Below are 24,582 nucleotides of genomic sequence, written 5' to 3'. Positions count from 1 at the left end.
GTAAAAATTGCTCGTGCCTCTCGTACGTGTCTTAGTCTCATTTGTTATGACAGTTACAGCTTTAAATTGGAGTAAGGGTACTTGTTGATTCCAATTTCCGTCTCTGGTCTTGAAATGAAACTCTCAGAAACGCCACTGTTTCTAGCGTTCCGAGAGTGGAGAGACAGTCCCCTAGAAATTATATAGCATTTTAACATTGCAAGTGTAACAGTTGTTTCTTGATTGTCAAATAAATATTAAAGACGTCAATTTTTTTTTATCCTGAAGACGACGACGACTCTATGGCTGAATCCTTAACTAAAAGATAAACATGCACAGTAATTTTTAAGGAGTTATAATAACTCCTCTAGTGGGGTTAATTTAACTTCTTACAGTGGAGTTATTTTTTGGGGAGTTATTTTAACTCCAAAAAGGAGCTTAAAGAACTCTTTTTCAGGAGTAAAAGTGACCCCAGATATTGAGGAGTTAAAATAACCCCAAAAAAGGAGTTATCCTGTACCTAACATTTTTACTCCACTTTCAGAGTTAAATTAACTCCAAAAAGAGTAAAAACAACCCATGTAAGGAGTAAAAATAACCCCGTTTCGAGTTATTTTAACTCCAGACTGGGAGTAAAAAGAACTCTTTTTCAGGAGTAAATAAGACCCCTAATTAGGAGTTAAATTAGGAGTTAAAGTAACCCCCAAAAAGGGGTCATCCTGTACCTAAAATTTTTACTCCATTTTTGGAGTTATAATAACTCCCTAAAAATTACGGTGCAGAAAAAAAAGAGAAAAGAAAGAAACCTGTAAAGATAAGGTAGCAACCAGACGTACAATCCGACCTCAAACGAACACCTTACTCTTGGGGCCTGGTAAAATTCGAAAGAGGACTGGTACGCAGTCTTGTGAGTTTCACTTTACACAGCATGAAGCTTAAAATATAGCGCTCCAGTATTCTCATTTTCTGAATACGGCTAATCCACTGCGCCCTGAAAATTAGCGTTTATCCTGCGTCAGCTTGAATCCCTCATCGAATGACCCGATCTTGTCATTCAGTCCCTAATTTGTACGGATCATTATACGTTTCTGCGAAACGGCCCACCTACCCCTCCCCTAGCCACCATTTTGCCCTAAGTGAGAAGTAAGTGTTAACGTTGGCTTAGGGGAGGGGTAAGTGGGACCTGGTATGAGTCGTTTTTCCCCTAGCTCGTTAATTTTGTTGTGTTCTTTGCAGTCTCCGAGTAAGCCTGGATATGGGTAAAGTAGTGTACTCTTGGTTTATTGTACACGATAAAGACATTCCCGGCACAGTGGTCCGTAGCAGTACGATTCCCGAAGAACTGGGGCGAATAGGATACCTGTTGTCTGATAAGACAGGGACCCTGACAGAAAATGAAATGGTAATTACTGTATCATCTGAGCTCTAGGGGCAATAAGGGGTTTGGAATATTCTCCGGAGGCAAAATCACTTCAGACAAAGCTTGTACAAGAAGGCTGGAGAGTGCCCCTTTCTGATTATCAGAAAATATTTTCTAACTAATTAGAAGCGAGGAATTCAAAAGCTTCTGAGGCTGTACAAGCTTGGTTAGAACGAGTGCTTTTAGGAACTTGCGACCCTGTCTTGAACTTTGTTTGAAGTGATTTATCCCGTAAATATATATACCGTCCAAATTAGCTAGCGGCTGCTTGCAGGACACTAACCGGGATATGTTATCTTGCGTTTTTTTTGTTTGTTTTTTTGTCTTCTTGCTTTCTATTCAAAAAGAAATTCGGCTGTTTCGTTTACGTTAAGCGTTTGAAATCTTCTAGTTATTTTCTTGCTATCTAGTTCTGCACCGCAAAACAAGAGAAACAAGGAATGTTTGTGATTTTGCTTTTGTATTTTAAAACGATTCGATTTTTTTTTTCTGAAACAGGTTTTCAAGCGTCTTCATCTGGGAACCGTCTCGTTTGGAACGGACTCCATGGAAGAGGTATAACGGAGCTTCTTAAAAACTCATTAAACAGTACCTCTCTGAACTGTCCCTAAATCTACGGTAAAGTGGGAAACAAAAACGTGCAATACTGCTGCAAAACGAGTTGAATAGCGATGTTGCGCGTTTTATCACCAACCAATCAAACCTGTCTTGCAACGAAGCAGGTTGCAAAAAGTTGTTGTAGAAAGTTTAGAATAGTTTAGCGTGACTCCCGCGTTTGAACAAACGAGAAAAATGGAATAAATAAGCTTCATTCCCATCATTTCATCTGGAAAAGATGGTAGAATTAAAATGAAATAGCTTAAAGGACCACGGAATCACTATTTTCTGTTTTGGGAAGGTAACTCAGTATTTCCATTTACTGTATATTTATGAAAACTTAATCATTGGATAATGAAATTCTAGAGTTCTGATTGGCTCAGCCATCATGGTATATGTGCCACTATTTCATTACAGGTCATTAGTCACGTGAAGGCGTCCTACACACCAAGCGGTACCCCACCGTCCAAGAAGACTACACAGGCATCAAAGGTTTGTGTTCCAATAAGTGTTTAAAAGCTAATTTCCCTTGATTCCATTTTTTTCGTGGTGCTTAAGCTGCAACGACGGCGACGGCTACGAAAAAGTCACTCAAAAAATGAATTCGCGCCGCTTCAAACTTTATCGCGCTTATTCCAACTCGTTCAATTCGTCAAATGTTTGGCAGATTTTTCTGGAGTGGAATTTATAAAAGACTGTATCGAAGTTCAGGAAAAGAAAAAGAAAGTCGTTGTATAATGTTCACGTCGTCGACAAATCGTAAAATTAAGCACTTTCACGTTGTAGTCGTGCAACGACGGCAAAGAAATGTACAAAAAAAGCGTGATGCACGTGTAAAGTTGTTGTTTTGCCAATCTAAACCTATTGCTTTTTTGCCGTTCTCGTTGCAGTCGCCGTCGTCGTTGCTTAAGCTCCCTATTGTAGCCGTACAAAGAAACGTAACCAATCGTGGCCGTATTATTGTCGAATGGTGCCTACATTGGTCGTCTGGGTACAGGAGCGATTGTCACCCAGAAGGTGACGCTTTCCGAACGAGGTTCATTCGTGTCAAGGTGAAGAAGCCGATCGTGGAATCCTGCGAGTCCTCAGTCGTTGGGCCTGCGTTTTATTTTTATTTTGCGTGTAGATTGTATAATTATTTACAAAATTTGTTAAAACGTCTAAAAAGGTCTAAATATTTACAAGAGTTGAAAGGTCAACTTTCCTAATATTCTTCTTAAACGAGTTCAGAGTTTCTATCATTCTTAAGTGTCTTGGCAACGTCGACCAAATGAGAGGTCTCATATATTTTATTGTATTTCTACCAAATCTTACAGTTTCGAATCTTGGTAGTTCGAAGTCACTATTCCTTAAGTTATACTGAGTGTTCTTTAAATTAAATAAGTCAGAAACATTCACGGGTATGAGACTGTGCTTATAACTTTAAACATCAACGTGGCAATGTGTTATAGACGCCGATTGTACAACGTCGGTAGTTTGGCGCGGCGTAGCAGTTCTTGATAGGACGCTGATCTGGTTTTGAACACCGCTCTTAGCGCTCGCTTCTGAATCCGCTCGAGCTTCCTCCGGTCCGATGCATTGCAAAAGTGCCAGACTAGATGACAGTAAGTTAGATGGGGCAGAACTGAAGACTAGTAAAGTGATAGTTTAGCGTTACAAGGTATCAAGTTGCGTAGCCGCACTAGGACCCCTACTTTTTGACTGGCCTTAGTGCATAGTTCACTTATATGGTTGGTAAAATTTAGTTTTTCATCGATTTGAACTCCTAACAGCTTTATTTCCCCTATTCTCTCAATAGCATGTCCATCTACGGATATATCTTGATTATCATTGTGCGGTAGCTGAATTTTTTCTGGGTTGGCTGAGAGATAGTTGTTCTTGTACCAGGATAGAGCTTGCACTCCCTGGATCGTGATACTTTGCGCAAAACGCTTCATTTATTTTTTCTCTCAACTGTTATCCGATCTTGTTGGTAAATTGTCTTCGTAACAATTCTGATAAACCTATTTAATACCATGCTTGACGACTATATGTACACAAAACACTTCATTTGTTTTTTCCTAATTTCTGGCTATTTACATCCACCTTTAACTCAAACCTTTTTTGGTTTCCTTTGTATTTTTTAGTTATCGGGAGGCAACTGTAATAATTGTACGTACTTTTATTATCCCTAACCAACGACCAAAAAAGTATTTGTTTGTTATAAGAGTTATACTACTACACGAGAAATTTCTGCAATTTGATTGGCTTAGAGCAGTGGTATTTCAGCTTAATTTGAAATACCTGCATGTGAAAATTACACACCTTTTGCGGGTAGTAGTATAAACAAATAATAGTATGATTTGTGGTGATATTTGGCATAAATACCACGAGTGATATTTCAAAATTGTTATACGTAACTTCACGAGCCGTTAGGCGAGTGAAATTTGAGACAATTTTGAAATATCACTCGTGGTATTTATGCCAAATATCACTACAAATCATGCGCTATTACCTATACTAATTTTATGACAGCAAATTTCTGAGAGGAATGCGCGACCGAGGCAAGCAGTTGTGCCATAATAAGAATGAAACATTATGAAATCGGACTTTCTTTCGTTGTTTCCTTTCCTTCTCGCTTATCCAAATTATATTTCGATCGGTAAAGTGGAATCTTCGGAGGAGAAATCTTGCAGAGACAGGCTGTAGAGATTTTCTTAAATTCCATCCTGAATTCCCGATTTAGCGCTGCGTATATCACCGGATTCACACAGGAGGAAAGCCCTACTGAAGTGGAATATAGAGTATAGACACCTTTTGGAAAGGCGTATTGCCCTTTGAACATACCAATTACGTCTATAACCACAAAAGGGATCCAGCAAGTCACAAACCCCAGCAAAGTGATGAACAGAAGCTTTGCAAGTTTGATCTCATCAACCGCTCGTTTTCTTGCGTCAGAACTCAATTGAGCAACCGTTTTGTTGTGTTGTCTTACGGCCCGAAAAACCTTGTAATAGCAAAAAGTGGTAACTCCGAAAGGAATCATTGCGAAGCAAAAAGTAGCCAAAATCGCATAGTATCTGTTCATGTTATCTAGATCGAAGATGCATAGGACTTTACCTGGATGAAAGCTGAACCTTTCACCTGTGGCGAGATAGGTTGTAGGAGACAAAAGGGCAAGACTCCATACAAAGGCTATACTCCAAATTACAGTTTTGGTCTTGGTTTGGCTGTATCTTATATGGTCTTGTCCATGCACGATTTTAAGGTATCGATTCAGAGCTAGTAACGCTATATTGAGAAGAGATGCAGCTCCCAGTGCGGTGCCAACAAAACCCTGATATTGGCAAAGGGCTTCCCCTAAAATCCAACCATCTGCAATGTTAGCAACAAGAGTCAGCGGCATTCCAAGTGAGGACATGAGCAGATCCGTCACCGCTAGTGATGCAATGTAGTAGTTTGGTATCTTGCGGAGTTTGGCGTTTTTCTTGATCGCTAAACACACCAAAAGGTTGCCAGTAAAGGCTGCCATTAGAACCAGTGCAGTCAGTGTGCATTCAAATATCTTAAACCAGAGACTTCGGTTTGATAGCTCTTCGGTTAGGATATCCTCCCTTGTGGAATAATTCTTCATCATTTTTAATTAAATAGTGCAACTTTTTTTTAGCTTTCTTTTGTCTTGATTATCTGCTATTCCTGTACAAAACAGACAATGTTAGTGAGGGGCCTACCAATTTAGACCTATCATGGATGTCTTTTCAGCCGAAAGAAAAACATGTCATATTGCATTCTCTATGTTTAATATCATTGCATGTTTTAGTATACATTAGGCAGTCAAACAAAGAATTGAATAGGAGCAGAGAAATAATAAAGAGGATATTGTTCTCACGGTCGAAATCACGCAACGCCCCATTGAATTGTCTAGGGCATGTCGATCACTGAAATGTACGAACTTTAAGAAACTGTTTATAAAAGAGCAAAAACATAAAGTAACCGTAAAATGTTGCTGTTTGAAGGAATCTGCGAACTTATGAGCTATTTTTCGTAAATTGTTCTTTTCTGTATTCAATAGCCTATTTGTAGCCTTAGGCAATCTTATTCATTCAATTAAAAGAGAGACCATTCTTTTGAGTAACTGCTCAGTTCGAAGTTGTTTCGCACCCTCGTACACCGAGATTGTCAAATATTATTCTAATTTCAACAAGAGTGGAGATGCTTCAGTTACTCATTGGAAGAAACTTTCTTGGCAAAACCGAGGTTTGTGGAACAACCGGTTGAGAAATGTTTACGGTTTTGGCAGCTAGATGAATATAATTATGCCTTAAGTTAAACGTTTTTAGAGTTTTAATGTATTGACGATCAAAAAGGAATGTTTCAAATTCTTTTTTCTCTGCCTACTGATTCGTCCGTCCATAGATCACTCTAGAAAATTTTGCGATTTGGGATTTCGAGAAGACAATCAGCAAATGGCTCAGTGCAGATCACTCCACTTAGTCGTCCAATTTCAGCACCCTTACATAATGGTGATAGCAGCAGTCACGTCCTCTGTCGTTCAACAGCTCAAACGAAGGTAAACTTACCTCAATTGACGATCAACGACAGTATTAAGAGTCTAGCGGTAACGGCTCACTCTTTAAAACCTTAGACATCCAAAGAATTTGGTTTGAAGAACTGGATGCGCTCATGATATCAGCTTGTGAGTTCAAATCTGGCCGGTAGACAGACGTCATTCGATGACGTCACTGTTTGGTCGATTTGGCGCCATCCCAGTTTAGGTTAAAACAAAACTTTCCGCTTCAAAAGGGTTTCATTATTTCTCGTTACTTTACAGTTTCTCGATATTTTTTTGTGATTCCATTTCGGAACCTTGTTATTCTGGTGTAATATTTTCTTTCCTTCTTCTGTTTGCTATACTCGTTTCCTTCTTAGCTACAATTGTGCGTGCGTACAAACCTTTTAATGCCGAGTGAGCAAACTGTTTCGTGAACAAACCTTGCAAACTGACCTTCCCCAAAATTTCTGCTTAAAAGGCTCTTTTTTGCTGACTGATTTTTTATATTTCACATAGAGCAAAGAAGCAGGTGTTTTTAATGACGGAAAGAAAAATACACGATATTTTAAAACCATTACAGTGCTTACATTGTAACTGTACAAAGAGAGTTCCGGTTGGCTAATGTAGCTAGCATTATCCATTGTGTCTTTGCTCAGCCACTTTATCTTCATGTTTCACAGTTAGCTCTTTTTGTTTTGTCATATATGACAATCATTGGACGGTTTCATCATTGGTCAAAAGGCTAATGATTATTCCCCCTACTCAAGAGATTATCCTCCAATTGACAAACTCTTAAGATGGTAATCTCCTTCAGAACCCATCATTTACTCACCTAATTAGTCGAGTGGTAGGTTTGGAACTTTATAGCAAACCTTTAGTAATGTGTTGCAATTCTCGCTTTCTGATTGGCTGATGCATTCGCTATCAAGGGCCATGAGCTCAGGATATGAGCGCTATATAAATAAAGTTATTATCATCTGTCACATCATAAAGAGTTGACTGAGAAAAACCAAGTTTTAGTCAATAGTGCTCGATAAAATCGCCATTAAATTAAGTAGAAAGCTTACTCAGGGCTTCTTCTCTTGTCAACCATCTGTCAATTAAAGATTCGAGTTCCTCTTTTATTTCGTTGATATTACAGCTTGTCTCAAAAGTTCGTTCCTCTAATTTCATGCACTATAACGTTTGATCAAAACTTTTATTTTTACATGAAATTTCTAGATGTTTATTTCTGTATCGAGTACATGTATTCTGAATTTCAGTAACTGGCATGCCCTTTTTGTTTTGTTTGTTTGTTTGTTGTTTTTTTTATCACATTCTGCAGCCGTTGCGGCATGGAGTGGGATACAGCTTGTAGACCCACAGATGATCCATTTAGAGCTTTTTTTATCAACTGGTGCGCAGGAGCCAGTTCAACTCCCAAACAATATTCGTTTAGTTTAGGCAGCTGAAAAAATATATATATTGGGCATTCATCCAAAAAAAGATAATCATCCCGGTCCCCTTCCACAGCAAGGCTTTTGCTACTTCTTTACAAATTTGAGACGAGCTGGGCGCTACTTGGAAGACTAAGCAGAGGTTTCTTTGCCATCTCACGGGCCTCTAATTTTAAACATTCGCTTTTCATTACGCTTTCTGTTCTGCTAACTATGTGAGAGCTTCCTCGTCGCGTCTCCTATTTTGTATCTAGCCCTCTTTAAAACTATTTTATTTGCCCTCAAAACCTTCATTTCTCCATGATCATTTTACCACCCAACTTTCGGATTTTTCTTGTTTTTTGAGCAGTTTCTACAACAGATAAGCCAGTTAATCGAAGTATACATGCTTATGCTCTCACTTAGCTGAACGTTTTTGCGTTGAGGGGGTATATCTGCCGTGATATTCACCAAAAACAAGGACGGAGCTCGAGCAATTCGGGCTGTAAAATACAAAAAATATGTGGCTGGAAAATATACTCGCGCTCGCGCACGCGCACATTTGGTGCGGAAGTAAACAAATCGAATATTCGAGTCAAAAGGTGGCACAACAAGTATGAAAATAGTGAATTAGATTGAAAGACACGATTTTTGTTTAAACGATTTTTTTACCAAGTCCAATTGTACTGAAATACAGACTTATAAAGTAGAGGAACGAGCTTTTGGGACCTGTATATTCTCGATAATGTACCGCCCTTGAACCGGAGACTCGCATTTTAAAAATGTGTACGAGCCGAATGTAAGAATAATGAAAAGTAGCAGTTTCGGGACAAAAAATTATCGACTCAAAATTAAGGGTAAAAATAAGATTAAATCAGACGGTAAAATTTTACTTTATTTACTGTCGAAGCTATATTAACGGACACTGTTATAAGCGGACATCTCTCTGCTGCCCTGACAAAATCCTGTTTGAATAAACGTCTCCTGAGCTAACACAGACGCTCTCGATGACCTGCACGGTCTTGAATCATGTTTTCTGTTATTTCTAAGCTCCAGTTAGCGAACACTGTACTGTACGGTTAGTCATAGTATTACAGTGCATTTATTGCAGTGTATTAAAAAGGGACGTAAAGAAACGCACAAAACCTTTCGAAAACTGCAGGGGTGTTTCCCCGGAGATGCGGTCTACCTCTACGTCGGTTATCACTTCACTGAGAAAGCTCATGAATAGACCGGTAGCAGCAGCTAGTGGCGACATTTGTATGCTGAGGTCCAAGCTTACCCTCATCTCCGGCAATACCATTACCACAGTTACAACACATTTACCGCACAATACAGCGACCGATCTTTACGTGATACTACAGTGACAAAAGAAGGATTGCAACGCATGGCTCCCTTTTCTAGTCGTCACAGTCACTGATATTAAGGCTTAGCTGATAGACCCACCAATGACGTCGCGAATTAATAAGCCCGTCAAGTCAATAACCCGTGTTTTGAACCATCAAGTAACGATACTTGTCTCACTTTGACTTCAGTGGTGACTACCGCACAGGTTACGTTGTTCATTGCCTAAAAGTTTGACAGGTTGAATCACGCCACTGCCCTGCATAAATTAGGAATTTATTGTTTTCCAAACTCCTATTCAGAACAATAACGAAATCAGCGATGTTTACTGTCTCGAAAAATGGATGGATTTTAGGATATTATAAAGTCATAAACTAGCCCAAGGTTAAGAATTATTCCAAGGAAAGATTTTGAGTAAGACATTTCTTACTATTAATGTGACTGTGTGATACAGTTAAGCCTTAATGTGTTGCTTGTGATGGACTGGGTGACTGGGTGACTGCGAGATGCGGTTTGTAAGTCCAGCCCACAAAAATGACCCTTGCTAGCCAACGAGTCCTCAGTAGCTCAGAGGTTAGAGCACCCGATCTAGAACTCGGAAGGTCGTGGGTTCGAATCCCATCTGGGGCTCAGATTTTTTCTGTGTCCTCTTATGGTTGATTCTTTACATCTCCCTTTATTTACTTTATAAAAGATTTTGGAGCCGTTAAAATAACCGAACAAGTCGAAGGGATGTACGGTGGAGCTGTCTGTAGAGCGACTAGACAAGCAGTTTTGAAAAGTTGCTAACCGAACAGTACGAACAGAAATCATGTTAGTGTTGTTTACTTCAGTTCATGTCTCGTTTTTTCGTACTGAACACCATTCAGCTATATGAGCTGCGTACAGTCAAACTGAAACGTGGGTTTTATACGCATGTAGTCTTTGATTCAACTTACCTGGTGCTTACAAAGTATCACAGAGTTTATACAAAAAGGTAAAAAGAATCAGAAAAACGCTCTTTACTTGCCACTAGAAAACTACTGTAATCAATGTCTTTATTTAGAATAAACTGGACTTTCATAATTGTTTTCTTACTATTTTTAACTTTAAAACCATTTATGAATGTTAAAAGCTTATCTTAATCCGGCGAAGTTTTGAAGCAGTACAATTTCTGACAAGTTGTCTCCGCTTCAGTGGAAACTAAGCGCTTTTGTTCAGTTTCCTCTGCTTGAGCTTTTTGCTGAGAATTCAAACAAGTTGCATCAGAGCTATCTGGCTATTTTTCTTAGTAGACAGAAAGTGAATCTTCTAGGAATTTAAAGTAAAGAAAAACATCGAGGTTTGGCATTCGTACGGCAAATGACCGCGTCTTCCATAAATTAATATTTTGTGTCTCTCCTCTTATTGATCATAAAAATTAGCCAATCAGCGCGCGAGAAATGATTCAGTTATTGTAAAAATGTTAATTTCACTTAAGTTATTTTTAGAGGTTGTAATTAAACGGAAGTGTAATTCCTGAGACGTACGCACATTTTAATTAATTCCACAAATCAAGTGCTCAAAGCGAAAAATGCAGAATATTTGTAATGGCGACTGTTGAATTCTCTCTTGACAACCTGAATAAAAGTTTGCGGACGTCTCCGGAGACCAACTTCCTATTAATTTCAAGCGTTTAATTAGTCTGAAAATAACCTTGATGAGATTCACATAACCCAAGGACTAGACTGATCATTTCCCTCCCTGTACCATAATTCTCTTTGCACCTACTTAGACATGATTCCTGGGTTCCTGCCTTTTTACTGTATCAAAAAAAAGAATCACTAAATTGGGCTCTCCTCACTTGATTTGTTTCTTTCATTTGAATCCAAAGCATAGATTGATCGGTGCTTTGGACGTGAAATCTTGCAAAGACAGGCTGTCAAGATTTTCTTGAATTCCGTTCTGAAGTCTTTGTTCATGGCTGCGTATATCATGGGATTGACACAGGAGGAAAGCCCTATAGATACCGTGTAAAACTCGTACACGCCTCTTGAAAAAACGAACTGTCCTTTGAAAACACCTATAACATCTATTATCACAAAAGGTGTCCAGCAAGCCATAAAACCCAGCAAAGTTGTAAATAGAAGCTTGGCAAGTTTAACCTCATCAACCGTAAACTTCCGCGCGTCTGATCCAGATTGCGCGAGTGTTTTGTTATGTCGTCTTACCGTGCGAAAAACCTTGTAATAGCAAAACGTTATTATTCCGAATGGAATCATAGCAAAGCACACAATGGTCGTTACAGCGTAGTATATGTTAGAATTGTCTAGGTCGAAGAAGCATAGAACTTTACCAGGATGAAACCTGTAGCGATTACCGATGGCGAGATAAGGGATGGGACATATTATTGCAAGACTCCAAATCAAGACGATACTCCAGATGGCCACCTTTGTCTTGGTTCGGTTGAATCTCATGTGCTTTTGCCCCCGCACAATCTTAAAATACCGATTCAGAGCTAACAGTGTGATGTTCAGCAAAGATGCCGTTCCCAGTGTGGTACCAACAAAACCCTGATATTGGCAAAGGGCATCTCCTAACATCCACCCATCTGCCGCCAGAGCTACAAGTGTCAGCGGCATTCCAAGTATGGACATGAGCAGATCTGTCACTGCTAGCGATGCAATGTAGTAGTTAGGTATTTTGCGCAGTTTGTCGTTTTTCTTAATCGCTAAACAAACCAATAGGTTGCCAGTGAACGCTGTTGCTATGAGTAATGCGCTGAATGTGGTTTCGGTGACCTTAAGCCATAGTTCCCTGCTAGATAGCTCATTGGCTAGGAAATCTTCCCTTGTGGAGTTCATAGACATTATTTTTAACTTATCACATGGCCAACTAACAGCTTTGGTCGTTTGTGATTGTTCCTTGTTTCTGTATAAAATAGAAAAGATGAGCAAAAAGTTCTGTTAGCAGATCTAAACTTCTATCTTGTAAGAGTAACTTACAGTGTCTTAAAGTAAGTTGCGGTAGCGTAGCATTGAAGTGACTGAAGCTGCTAAGCTTTTTCATATGGTATAGTAAATTATAAGGCTCAGTGCTTTAACTATGTATAAAATTGCTTGCTTCATAGTGCGAAGCAACGAAAGCAAATGGTGGAGCTTACTTGAGGCGAATGGAGCGCGAGAATGTATTTTTTATCAGTATTTTCTTGTTGACTTTTTATTGTTCCTTTCTTGACTCTACATCTGTCCCGCGTCTGAAATTTCAACGTTTATAGTTTACTTTATAGTTTCTGTATGAGAAGTATGTAACTTCCATCATTTTCAAGCTTGAGGCTACTGAGGATGGTTTGGTTTGCACGTCGACTAAAACGGATTTCGAAGGACATGTATGTGAACTTCTCATACGCCTAACTACATTGCACTCAACTTGGCAAGACGGTTAGACCAGCAAACCTGCTTGTTCACTGTATCTCCCCTTTTATTCAAGTTTTCGTGGTTCCACAGGAAAATTTCCGAGAGCAACAGAACATCTGAAAAGGTAGTCCTGTTTTTGCCGGAAGGAATGTTGCAAACCGATTCGTTTTCCATGTCTTGAAACCAGGGCGGATAAAGGTTGGGCGGTGAAACGAACGCTCCGCTCTTCATTTAATGTGTGATGCGGAGTAGGACTGGCACGAGCGCTCTTTCCGCGCTTCCGGTGCGCTTGAAGGCCGGCGAAATTTTCCTTTTTGCAAACCGGAAATCCTATTTTCTTTCTGTAATTTCAGGCTACAATGTTAAATAGATAAATTCGTTTCATAACAATATCAATAAACAGTTTCATATGTTTGTGTCTGTACGTTTATAAGTCAAACTTGTTGGTCGTATAATGCCAAAATTTGAGTTTCATTTGAAAGTGTTAAATACCTCCTCCTTCTACTAAATATCACCTAATCGTCTTTCGCCGTTTCGTTTGCAAAAGCTTAACACTTCTTAACCTCAATTTTTACATATGTTAAAGGGGGATAAATTTTGTATAACATAACAAAAAATTAGTTTGATATATATTGATATAGTGGCGTTGTACTTCTTCAAACTTTGCTTCTCGGGTGCAACGCGCCATGGCGATTCGCGCAGTGCGTTGCAAATCCGGCAACCGCATGTAAACAAAATTTATTGAGGTTAGTTGTAAGGTTTTTTTCTCAGATTTTCTCTCTAAAACAAGACAAGGTAAACAGTAAAAACTGAGGGGAAACTAATTTTGAAGTTTCGAAGAAGCATAAAGACGTATGAGATGTTTTTTTCAAAATTAAAAGGAAGGATGATGGTGATTGAAATTAGCATAATTTTACCTTGCACGAGCTGCACGCATTTGTAAAATACGCGTCATCTAGTTATGAAACACGATCTGCTGTCTTTTAGTTTTGCCATGGATGACATGGATGAGACTTTCCTTCGTGTTTTAGACAGTACTTAGTTGTTTTTGTTTTGGAATAACATCGACATTGGCGAGTAGCAGAACAAAAATATAATTCAGTGGTAGAGTCATGGAAGTAATAAAAGAAACCCTTTGAAAGAGATGTTTGTCTACTCCAACTAAACCTTCCGCAAAAAATAGCAACGTTTGCCTCTCGGAGACAGCGTACCAGCTCAAAGGAACGAGGAAGAAGTGCAAGAAAACAAATCAAGCCGCCATAATTCAGTGACAGCGGCAGTGTCTAATGTACAAAGCACATCGCAAGGCCTGACCGAAGTCGAAAAACAAGCGACATTTCTAAGCAGAGTCCCAGTCCACTGCATCACACCTTTTTGCTCGGACGCGCTCGTTTCACCGCCCAACCTTTATCCGCCCTGCTTGAAACCCATTCGCCCAGTGTTTGGATACCAGTTTCCTGCTTTCGCGGCCATTTTTCAGTAAATGAAACGGTTTGCTCATGTAAGTGAAAAACGTCCTCTATCTTATCTTAACATCGTGTTCACAGACTTATAGACGAGCGCACTGGTCATTTCGTGGTTACGCGTGCCAAAGTGATAGCGCCTCAAATCAGTCCCATAGTGCACTTCGACTCAACACCGATTCAGTCTCATGTGAAGCGAGATCAATGCCAGCGTTATTCTTTTTTTGTGAGAGACTTGAACCGAAACGAAAATTCTTACTAAGATCTCGGTTTTAGACATCCAGTGAACCATGGGGCTTGACTAAAAATGGGTTATTTGAAACAACTGAAGGTTTTTTTTTTACGCTGTATGTCTACTTCACAATGTTCACAGAAAACAATTTAGCCTTATCTAAATTGCAGACGGCTTAGAACGCTGGTTTACTGAACATCGGCTCAACTGTGTTTTCATAATCGGCTTTTTCAGTTTATAATGCTCATTCATGAATCCGACGTGTCGGCATCAAACATAGCCTAGCTTTGTTGGCTCTTTGTTTATCACTGTGACGCTAATTTGCGTTGTTCTGGAAAGAATTTTGAAGAAGTATTGACAGACCCAAAACGACAGTAACTCAGTTGTTAAAATATTGCGGAAGAATGAACGTTCCTTTCATTATTCAATCATGTTTTTCCGCAAATATTATGGAATTTGACTGAATTTTAAGTTTTAAGTTATTCATGTGGAAATCTCGACCGAGACGGAAGTTATGAAAACACCATTTTCTTAATTCGTTGTACTTGACAGTAGCAGTCACTTCAAGTTATACTTTAAAATCTTCAAGAAATCTTTCTTAGGCTATTGTATTTATAATTGCTTTGATTGAAACCTTAGTATATCATACAAAACATTCGCACTGAAATACGTTTCAAGGGTCAACAGGTCAGAAAATGCCGATACAATATCTCGTATCGCAACTTCCTTTTACTGATTTAGCCGAAGGATCTTATAAATGATAAGACCATTGGCGTCTTTTTACCCTGGAAAAGGAAAGCGAAATGTCTAGTTTCCTCGGCTCTTCGATTCCACTGCCCATTGCCTAGGCGCATAAACGCTCATTCATGTCTACGATAGCGGTCATTTTACTTTTGATCTAACACTTAATGTTCAAAGGTTCAGTAATTGAACGAGGTAGAGCTTACCTTCATCGACGATCAAGCGCTACTGACGAGTCTCGGTCGTTCTAAGTGATCCACATTTACGTCCAAGAGATTAAATCTATCTGTTGGAAGTTGACTACGATTCTGACGAGGGCTTGCAGTACCTTTAATATGCCTGTGCTGTTGAATGGGAAATGCTATAAATAGATATTATATATACAGCGAATTCATCAGCGGTATTTACCCCACCCCTGGAAATATTTAAATTTTGCTTTCGTTTGTTTTTATGCTAAATATCAGCCAAGATACAGACTGTATATACATTACTGCACTGAGAGTGAGCGATCCAAGGAACATGAAAGAAGCGCATCAGAACGTCTAGTTTCGATAAAAATAACTGTTCCAAAGGTTAACAATGGCTAATAGTCTTGGTGTGTAGAAAGGTCGAGGTAAAATCCAATTTCCCCTAGCCCCTTGGTGCAAAGACAGATGTGGTTTGCTTTTCCCTCAGTCAGCGTCAACTAGTTGCTGCGTTAGTTCGAAATAGAGAAATTTCTGCGGTCAGCAAACCTTTTTAGACTCTACAACAAGAATCACCTTCGCAGAAATAAAATCGTTTGAATATTGCTTGGATAGGGAGAGGACAAAATGTAGAACCCTAAATCATGGAGTGCCCCACGGAGTACCTAGAATGGAATCATTTATTTGTAGAGTAAAATACTTCATCAACATGGTGAAGCATTTAGATGAACGTACCTTTATTTATTTCGAGTAGTACGGCTCCACGTTTTGTCCTCTACCCCTTGGATAAGAGAGAAAACGGACATCAAATTTTTTTATGCCAGTTTAACTCCAGTGACTCGAGAGCCGTCACTAAATACTCTTGAGTCATGGACCAGTGAAGCGGATAATAATTCTTACTACGTGAGCAATATTCAATGTCCTTTGCACTGTTTTGTACAAATTTCCATGTCGCCAATACTTCAAGCTGTTTAAAGCATACAATTTTTGTTCAATCTTGTTTTTGGTGCGTTCTTTCAAGCACATGCATGTTTTTAAATTTTATTTGAAACCTCGCGCTACAGCCTTCGTAACTACGTATGCACGTTTTGAACTCTTCACACTGGAAGGCGAAAGCTCTGTGCATTTGAAATCTTGTGGCCAGCGAGAATCGTTGTTTTTAGAATCCTGCTTATTCTTTAAATTCTAACACATTATATTCAGATAATTACCGTTTTGGACTTCACGCTATCTCATGTCATCCGCCTACTGGGCCAACCATCAACCACATATACACATTATGTTAATTCAATATCTATAGTCGAATTCGCCCACTTCGCAGTCTCTATTAGTAGCTACAAACTTATATATTAGAGAACCATCTCCTCTCTGATGTACAATTGCGAGGTCTCCTTCTGTTTTTCATTCAGAATGTTTGATGAAAGCTCGTATTAATGCTAACATTCACATGAACAGAGCCTTTTAGTATATTTTTTTAAAAGTCACAATATTATGTGAATGTCTACCCTGCCCTCTGTGAATAAGAAACTTAAGAGATGAAACACTAAGTTAGGCCGTCAAAGCAAAAAAATCGCGAATAACTTTCTTACGCCAGGGCTTATGCCGGCGGAACAACTTTTCTTTTGCATGGATAAAGCTACCACATTCAGGGATCTTGTTGTGCATTAAAATCAGCCTACAACCTTCGTAGGTTAAAAAGTTACCTCTTAACAAACGATTTTGAGGTCCGTATTTGTTGCGAGCAACAAAAGGAGCCTGCAATCGTGGTAATCTCCAGGTTGCTATTACGTTTCCCTGGGACACGTTTGGTTGCGGTTGCATGTTTGTCTTGCTTGAAGGTATATTTTACAGATTTTTTAAGGTTGTTTGCAATGTAGTTACGTTGAGTGTTAGAGCCTTGACGTATCGCATAGGCTTTTCTCACCCCCCCCCCCCCCCCCCCCTCCGCCGTCCTCCCTCCCCCGCTTTTTTTACAGCCTTTCTAACTGGCTTTGGGGTTATTCTGAATTCTTGGCAGGTGCGTCGTACAGTTGTAACGCGAGTACACGAAGCCGTGAAAGCACTAGCGTTATGTCACAACGTCACGCCAGTTAGTGAAGATATCAATGGTGACCAACCTACAAGGCTACGTATTGATAGCGTGACCAGTGATGAAAGTGACGCTGAAGTGAGGGAAGGAAGGGAAGACAAGGTCGTGACGTATCAGGCGTCAAGTCCGGACGAGGTGAGACGAAGAGGAAATGGTTAGTTTAGTGGATTTACTCGGGAGCCCATAACGGGCTCATGAAATACCTTAAGTTACAGTAAAACCAGCAACAAAAAACGTGCAACCTTATTTGTTACAAGACAGGTTCGAACGAGGGTGTTACAACGTGTAACATCGCTACTCAACTCGTTTTGCAGCAATGTTGCAAAACAAGTTGCACGTTTTTTGTTGCCGTTTTACTCTACCTTGAAGGCCGATACATACGAGAGGTTTTGCTTCCGGAGCATGCTCCAGGCTCATTTTGCACGTGTCAGTACACGCGAGTGAGCGTTTTCAAGTTCGCTCAATTTTCCCCTGGAGCTTGCTCCCAAATATTTAACCGGTTAAATATCGTGGAGCATTTTGCGGGGTGGAAATTGTGCTCCCGTACATGAAGTATACCTACAAAATTGTTGGTACACACGGAGAAGCTTTGCTCGCGGAGCGTGCACCTGAAGCATGCTTCAGGAGCAAAATCCCTCGTGTGTATCGGCCTTCAATGATTTTTACTAAAATCCAAAGTGTGAAACCGAGAAACACATGTAAAGTAATACTTTGAAAACCTAAAATACTTTTCTTCAATGTGAAATGAAAAGCCTAAATGGAAACGGCTGTTCTTGCGGTTTGAGACTATTCATAAACGAGTATTGGGTGGCTATGGTGCAAATCATGATCAGTGTAAGAGCTGTTCTCCTTTATGTCCCAGATGAGACTGGTGTTAGCGTATTGTATCCCATTCCTTTATTTATAACTTCACGTGGTTTCATCTTGTGGTAAATTAGTGACTTGTCATTGCACCTTCCGAAAAGTCGACTTCTCGACCTAGCATGTGTGCAAAAGATATCGGAACAGGGCAGTCACTGTACTTGGCCTGTTATATCTCTCGCCCCATCTAAGGTAGTCCAAGACAGTCTTGGATTCTGGACTCCTCGCTGTGGATTCCAGATTCCAGATTCCAGATACTGGATTCCGGATTCCTTGTCGGTGGAAGTTGGATTCCGGATTTCAATCGTTAGTGGGATTTCAGATTGCACAAGCACAAATTTGCCGGATTACGGAATCTGGACTACCCTACATGGGGCGGATGATTATGCGTTTCTGGGAAAATGCCCACCTACTCCTACCCTAAACCAACATTAAAACTTACTTCTCACTTAGGGCAAAATTTTGGCTTAGGGGAGGAGTAGGTGGGCAGTTTCCCAGAAACGTATAATGGTCCCATGGGCCGATGTCTCAGTTGATGAAGCCCACTGTCACCGACGCCTGTTACACGCCGCTATTCGCAACGAGGATTTTTAGCGCAACTCAGCGTTGAAATGTTTGAACAATGTTGTAGCCATTCGAAATGTTGCCACTCTGCATTGCGCTAAAATTCGTCGTTGCGAATCGTCTCGTTTAACATCACCTTCAATGTTCTCTCTGCACAGACTAATCGTTTTGTCAATTTCTTCAAGGTTGCCTTGGTAACCTGGACAGAGAGCGTGGGACTGACATTGGTTCATAGAGATCTGTCGACCATGCACCTAAGAACTCCTTACGGTGAAATACTCGTGTTCAGCATTTTACAGATCTTCCCATTCACCTCAGAGACCAAGAGAATGGGTATCATTGTTAAGGTGAGCAATCCTGTAGTCTTAAAGTAGAAACCTTTCCTAGTCTGAAAGATGTTTTAAAATGCGAGTCGTCATCGATCTTTACCTTGAGCGACTGTCAGATGACCCATCAAAAAAAAGGTTTGATAGAATGTAAATCATCAGTGATCGCTACATGAAGTTAGTTTTTAGATGAGTGATCTCATACCAAAATCAAAGTACACTACTCTGACCAATATAAAATGGCGCAGACAATCTAACGAGCCAACCAGAACTCGTGGCCAATTCATGTAGTCGGCGCCAAGCGCGGGAAAATCGGTTCAAAGAAGTCACGAGACAATAAGCTGTGGCTCCTATTATGGTTTAACTTCTGATCGACTGATCGAAGCGACGTGAAACAAATACCCGTTTTTGATTAAGCGGGAGGTCAAGATGGCTGGATCCAGGCGATGTTCTTTTTTGGCGTCAAAGCAGACGCAAAAAAAGAAAAAGAAAGAAAGAAACTGAAAAATAAATTAGCGAGTCCAATATCCAACCATCTTGACCGATCGAGCTTTGTCGATAAAGGATTTATTGTTTGGCTTAGAGGTGTTTTTTCCTTGCGAGACTAAAGCAGGAAATACAAGTGAGCAAGATAGGCGCTCAGATAGCCAACCAGACACAAGATTCGCTTTATCTTCCCGCTTGTAGCTCCAGCTATATAAGAGAAAAAAAAGACTATTTTGAATCTTTATTGATTACCTTTTTTTATGGCCGATCAGTTGCAAGGTAATCCTCAGTTTATTTTATCTTCATTGTTATAACGTTTATGGTTTATATTACCATTGTACCACTTGGCTCAAACCAGCTGTTTATTTTTATTAGGATATGTCATCTGGCGAAATAACATTCTATATGAAAGGCGCTGATACGGTGATGAGCAGCATTGTACAGTATAATGACTGGCTAGAGGAGGAGGTAATATTTCCAGGGGGGTAGGGTAAATGACATGAACAAAATAACGACTGGGTGGAGGAGAGGTGAACAATTCTAGGAAAGGGTGGGTCAAATGCCATACAGTGTAATGACTGGCTAGAGTGGTGGGGGATGTAACAGGGATGGGTGACTTAACTGGCGTGTACAATACAACGACTGGGTGGAGAAGAAGTGAACGGTTCTAGGGAAGGGTGGGTCAAATGCCATACAGTGTAATGAGTGGCTAGAGTGTGTGTGTGTGTGGGAGGGAAGAGAATGGTACAGGGAGAGGTGGGTTAAATGACCTGAAGTAACCACTTGCAGGAGAGAATTTGTATACGACTGGAGGGCTGTGTAAATGACATTTTGTCCAATGGCTTGTTGAAGTGAGGAGGCAATAGGCAGGCTTAGCAAAGAAAACGCTACGTCCACTGACAGCGTGAAAGCGCACGGCAGAAATATGAGTCATTTCATTCTTTCCATTCAAATAAGGAATAAATTTACCGCTCTGTTACTGGTCAAGTCAGTTTTTAGATCTGCGCCCGCCGTTGTCACTGTCGCCACGTTGCCTTTACAAAATCTGCCGAATGTTATACTAAGGGACGGGTGGCTTTGAAGCGAAATCCTTTTCAAGTTAAGGTTAGAATATAGCGAGAGTTTCCAGTTCAGCAATTTTATTTAACATTTGTTTTAATTTTTTGCCTTTTCAGTGCGGTAACATGGCCCGTGAAGGTTTCAGAACGCTTGTTGTTGCCAAAAAAATTCTTACAGAAGATCAGTACCAGGATTTTGAGGTTTGGTTATCCTTAATGCCATGCATATTATCGTAGTATATGAATGTTCGGAGCGTTTGCAGGAGGTTTGTGAAACTACGTAGGTCTCTTCTTGAGTGCAAACAGTAGTCTTAGAGTTGCTCCCAGAGACTAAGGGTTATCAGCCCCACGAAATCTTCAATATGTATAGTGACTGACAGTATGGCTCGCAAGACAAGGTTACACAAACGCTCTTCGTCTCGTAATTTTTTCAACAAGCATAAACGCTAAGATGTTGGAGACAAAGCGGTTTCCTTGACGTTGCGATTGTCTGATCTGAGACAAGGTGTTACAATCATATTTATTCCTCCGTTTGGTATTTGAATTAACTGTAAGTGATCGTGTCATTTTCTTTTGACAGCATCGATACACCCAAGCTAAACTGAACATTGCTGACAGAGCAAATAAGGTGGGTTTCCTTTGATTTGTGCTCGCCATACGTATCTTTTCTTTCTGTTTTGCCAGTCAACCGACTACTTGAACTTTATTTTAACTTAATCTTCTAGGTTATGGACGTACAAAGAACTTTGGAACACGACTTAGAATTGCTGTGTTTAACAGGTGTTGAAGACAAACTTCAGGTAATTTTATGCGCAAAAACTGTTTCGTCAGTTGTGAATAATGACACTTTGAGATCGCGTGGCAGTAAAGGATCTATGACTTCAAAATGCTTTGGGTAAAGTCTTACATTCTTCTAAAGAGATTTTCAAGATCGTCGACGGCAAACATTCACTAACACCAGATTAATTGAAATCTAAAGTCAGATTCGTAAGTCTAGTGTGGGAAAAGCATAATTGTCTAAGAGCTCGTTGCCTCCAGGAAATAACCGTTGTTTGTCGTTTTTGTTGTTATTGTTGTTTTAAACACGTTTTTACAGCTTCGACTTTAGTGAACTGCTGCTATTTTCCTTACAGGTTGATGTTCGTCCTACGCTTGAAATGCTTCGAAATGCCGGAATCAGGGTGAGACATCGCAAGGTTATTTAAGGAACAAGCACATTGCCTTTGAAAACCCTTACACGGGCTGTTTTATGACTTTCAGATATGGATGTTAACAGGGGACAAACTCGAGACCGCTACCTGTATTGCACAGAGTTCTCGCCTCATTGCCAGAAATCAAATGATGCACACTTTTAAACAGGTATTTCCTTTTTTCATAACATAACAAGAGCACCCGTGCTTAATATTTCACCCACTTCACAATAGCCGTATTTAGAAACAATAAGCAAAACAGTTTGTTCGTGAATGTATTTTCGGAATAAAAATTCATATCTGTCTTTGGCGAACTTGATGAAACTTTTGTTCTGGCTCTGGTTCTGCGTCTCATATTTCCGCAGCCATGTCGAAGTATCAGTTAGATTCATCTTGTGTGGTTATGTCCTTAATTCTCGTTACCAATGTGTTTTATAAACATTCATATTACCAAGAGAAAGTTATCTAACTACCGTCTTTGTTATTTCTACGCAGATAAGCAATCGTTCCGAAGCACATTTAGAGCTCAATTCGTTGAGGCGAAAAAATGACTGCGCTCTGATAATCAAAGGAGATTCATTAGAGGTATGTCTAAAATGGCCGTCATCCGAGTACTTCTGGTTAACTCAGATATTTTACCTTTGTGGTTCATCAATTGTTTACTGTTCCAATCTGTTCTGCCAGGTTTGTTTACGTCATTACGAACAAGAGTTCATAGAACTAGCTTGTAACTGCCCTGTTGTGGTGTGTTGTCGCTGTTCACCGCAACAGAAGGCGGATATCGTGACTCTTCTAAAGAAACATACAGGAAAGAGAACTTGCGCAATAGGTGAGATAATAAATGAACCACTGTGTATCGTGTATCTTTTTGGGTGCCATTTGTATGCTGCCCAGTACTATATGATGATGTGCAGCTGAACAAATTCACCTTTCTCTGAAGTCTTTTTTTTCTACAATAGGCCAATTGCACGATGGCATCCTTTTACTACTAATACCACGATTCATTTAGGTTTTCTTTTATATTTTCAAAAATTTGGTAATCCCAGCGAGATGAAAATAACAATAGCCTTTATTTACTTGCGCAAGAAAGCAAAACCCTGAAGGATTATGGTCTTAGCAGTATAGCGACGTTATCGTGCAATTTGCCTCTAGTCGACTGGCCATTTTCAGGTGTTTTGTGACACTGGATCGCTGTTTCGAATTGCACTATGGGACTGTTTTGGGACGCTGTCGCCTCTTATTAGGGAGATTAAACAAAGGCTTTTCTGAGCGACCCACGTCAACCGGAACTGATGCCTTTTCCTTTATAATATGACTTGACGCTACCAAATTTGTATTGCTAAGTGTCTTTATTCTTATAGACACGATTTGGCCGAAAATTGAGGCTAAACCACTGCCCATCAATGGATAAGGTCCACTTCCGGTTGACGTGCGTCGCTCAAAAATGTCTTTGCTTAAGCTCTCCATTGGCAATTGCGACGTTGCACAGGAAACTGCGTAAAAATTGGTCTCCCAAAACGGTCCCATAATGCTATTCGACGCAGCATTACAACCCAACGAGGACACTCCCTGATGACGTGGCGAGACCTCGTGTACATTAATTAACTTTGAACTCTGATCTCGTTGTCGTTAAGTCGCTTCGCCTGAGTGAAATATGAGCTTCTAAATATAACGGTTTTTATGCCATAGTTACTCTTCAGTGATAGGTGTCCTGTTTTAATTTTGTTTTAGGTGATGGCGGAAATGACGTCAGTATGATTCAAGCAGCTGATGCGGGAGTTGGCATTGAAGGAAAGGTGAGAGAAAATGTCTTCTTACTAACGAAGGGCCAAGAGACTGGCAAAATATGTTTGCTATAACGATGGTTTGTGACATAGAGTTCTTTTCCACAGTATGTACCATTACTGGGGTGGAGAAGATCGTTGGTTACAACGAGTACTTCGTTATACCAAGATTCTGCTGTCGTGCAGAAGACAGAACGATAACCACATACACGTTCGCCAGTCAACCTCAATTTCCTATTAGCCGTGAAATAACCGAGTAAAGTCTCTCCAAGTGCGGCCTCGAATCTTGTGCTGGCCGACCGCTCAAAATGTGGCGTTCAGCTAGTCACGCCGGTGGTGTAGGGTGATCGATAAAAACAACACGATCTCTGTTCTTTTTAAAAACGCTCTATAGGATGAAGAATAATACGGCTAGGTATTAAGTGTATAAAAGCTGCCGGCTCATTTTGATTTTCCAGAGCAGGCTTCACATTCTGTGACCTAACCGCGTTCTTAGAAAACCAACACCTAACCGTAGCAAAATGCATAGTCTGCTGGTGTTTAACAGAGATTTTTTTCCGTATTCATGGTTTACGCATTATTCTCTCTGTCATTACAGGAAGGTCGACAAGCGTCACTTGCAGCAGATTTTTCCATCACACAGTTTAGATATCTTGGAAGGCTATTGATGTGGCACGGCAGAAACAGGTTCATTTATTTTTTTGTTGTTGTTTTCCCTTTAGAATCTTGATATTTAAGTGTAGATGGTGGTTATGATCACGTTAGTGCTCCTGTCGCTGATTCTGATGATGACTACGATGACGATGGTGTTCATGATAACGATTCTGCCGCTGATTATTTTAGTGATGATGGAGGTGATGATGATGATGATGATAATGATAAGGATGACAATGAAGATGACCATGATAGTGGTGATGAGTTGTGGCAACTCCACTTCCTATGT

At 40.0% G+C, this 24,582-nt stretch overlaps 3 protein-coding genes across 3 annotated transcripts in view; 1 reads left to right on the top strand and 2 right to left on the bottom strand.

Moving 5' to 3' along the window:
• LOC140928428 (probable phospholipid-transporting ATPase IIA) overlaps positions 1-24,582 on the top strand; it is a 47,926-nt gene that overhangs the window by 18,975 nt on the left and 4,369 nt on the right. The window contains exons 14-28 of the mRNA XM_073378175.1: positions 1,216-1,381; positions 1,898-1,954; positions 2,414-2,488; positions 17,299-17,505; positions 18,981-19,142; positions 19,983-20,075; positions 20,783-20,866; positions 21,246-21,293; positions 21,391-21,465; positions 21,799-21,846; positions 21,926-22,024; positions 22,351-22,440; positions 22,540-22,684; positions 23,587-23,651; positions 24,238-24,326. Of these exons, the coding sequence (XP_073234276.1) occupies positions 1,216-1,381; positions 1,898-1,954; positions 2,414-2,488; positions 17,299-17,505; positions 18,981-19,142; positions 19,983-20,075; positions 20,783-20,866; positions 21,246-21,293; positions 21,391-21,465; positions 21,799-21,846; positions 21,926-22,024; positions 22,351-22,440; positions 22,540-22,684; positions 23,587-23,651; positions 24,238-24,326 (1,503 nt within the window). The remainder of the gene's footprint in view (positions 1-1,215; positions 1,382-1,897; positions 1,955-2,413; positions 2,489-17,298; positions 17,506-18,980; positions 19,143-19,982; positions 20,076-20,782; positions 20,867-21,245; positions 21,294-21,390; positions 21,466-21,798; positions 21,847-21,925; positions 22,025-22,350; positions 22,441-22,539; positions 22,685-23,586; positions 23,652-24,237; positions 24,327-24,582) is intronic.
• LOC140928429 (melanopsin-B-like) lies at positions 3,574-5,908 on the bottom strand. Its single transcript, XM_073378176.1, has one exon. The coding sequence runs from the start codon at positions 5,610-5,612 to the stop codon at positions 4,572-4,574; it is 1,041 nt and encodes a 346-aa protein (XP_073234277.1). The 5' UTR covers positions 5,613-5,908; the 3' UTR covers positions 3,574-4,571.
• Positions 10,533-15,488, bottom strand: LOC140928430 (melatonin receptor type 1B-B-like). The gene is made up of 2 exons (XM_073378177.1): positions 15,303-15,488; positions 10,533-12,175 (listed from the first exon to the last, which is right to left on the bottom strand). The coding sequence occupies exon 2, from the start codon at positions 12,112-12,114 to the stop codon at positions 11,089-11,091; it is 1,026 nt and encodes a 341-aa protein (XP_073234278.1). The 5' UTR covers positions 12,115-12,175; positions 15,303-15,488; the 3' UTR covers positions 10,533-11,088.

The sequence above is a fragment of the Porites lutea genome, chromosome 2 (assembly GCF_958299795.1).
Source record: "Porites lutea chromosome 2, jaPorLute2.1, whole genome shotgun sequence".
Taxonomy (NCBI): domain Eukaryota; kingdom Metazoa; phylum Cnidaria; class Anthozoa; order Scleractinia; family Poritidae; genus Porites; species Porites lutea.
The sequence above is the reverse complement of the archived record's forward strand: the minus strand, read 5'-3'. Positions and strand labels throughout refer to the sequence as shown.

Excerpts from the sequence above, each read along its gene's own strand:
- LOC140928430 (XM_073378177.1), bottom strand. The coding sequence starts at position 12,114 with ATGTCTATGAACTCCACAAGGGAAGATTTCCTAGCCAATGAGCTATCT.
- LOC140928429 (XM_073378176.1), bottom strand. The coding sequence starts at position 5,612 with ATGATGAAGAATTATTCCACAAGGGAGGATATCCTAACCGAAGAGCTA.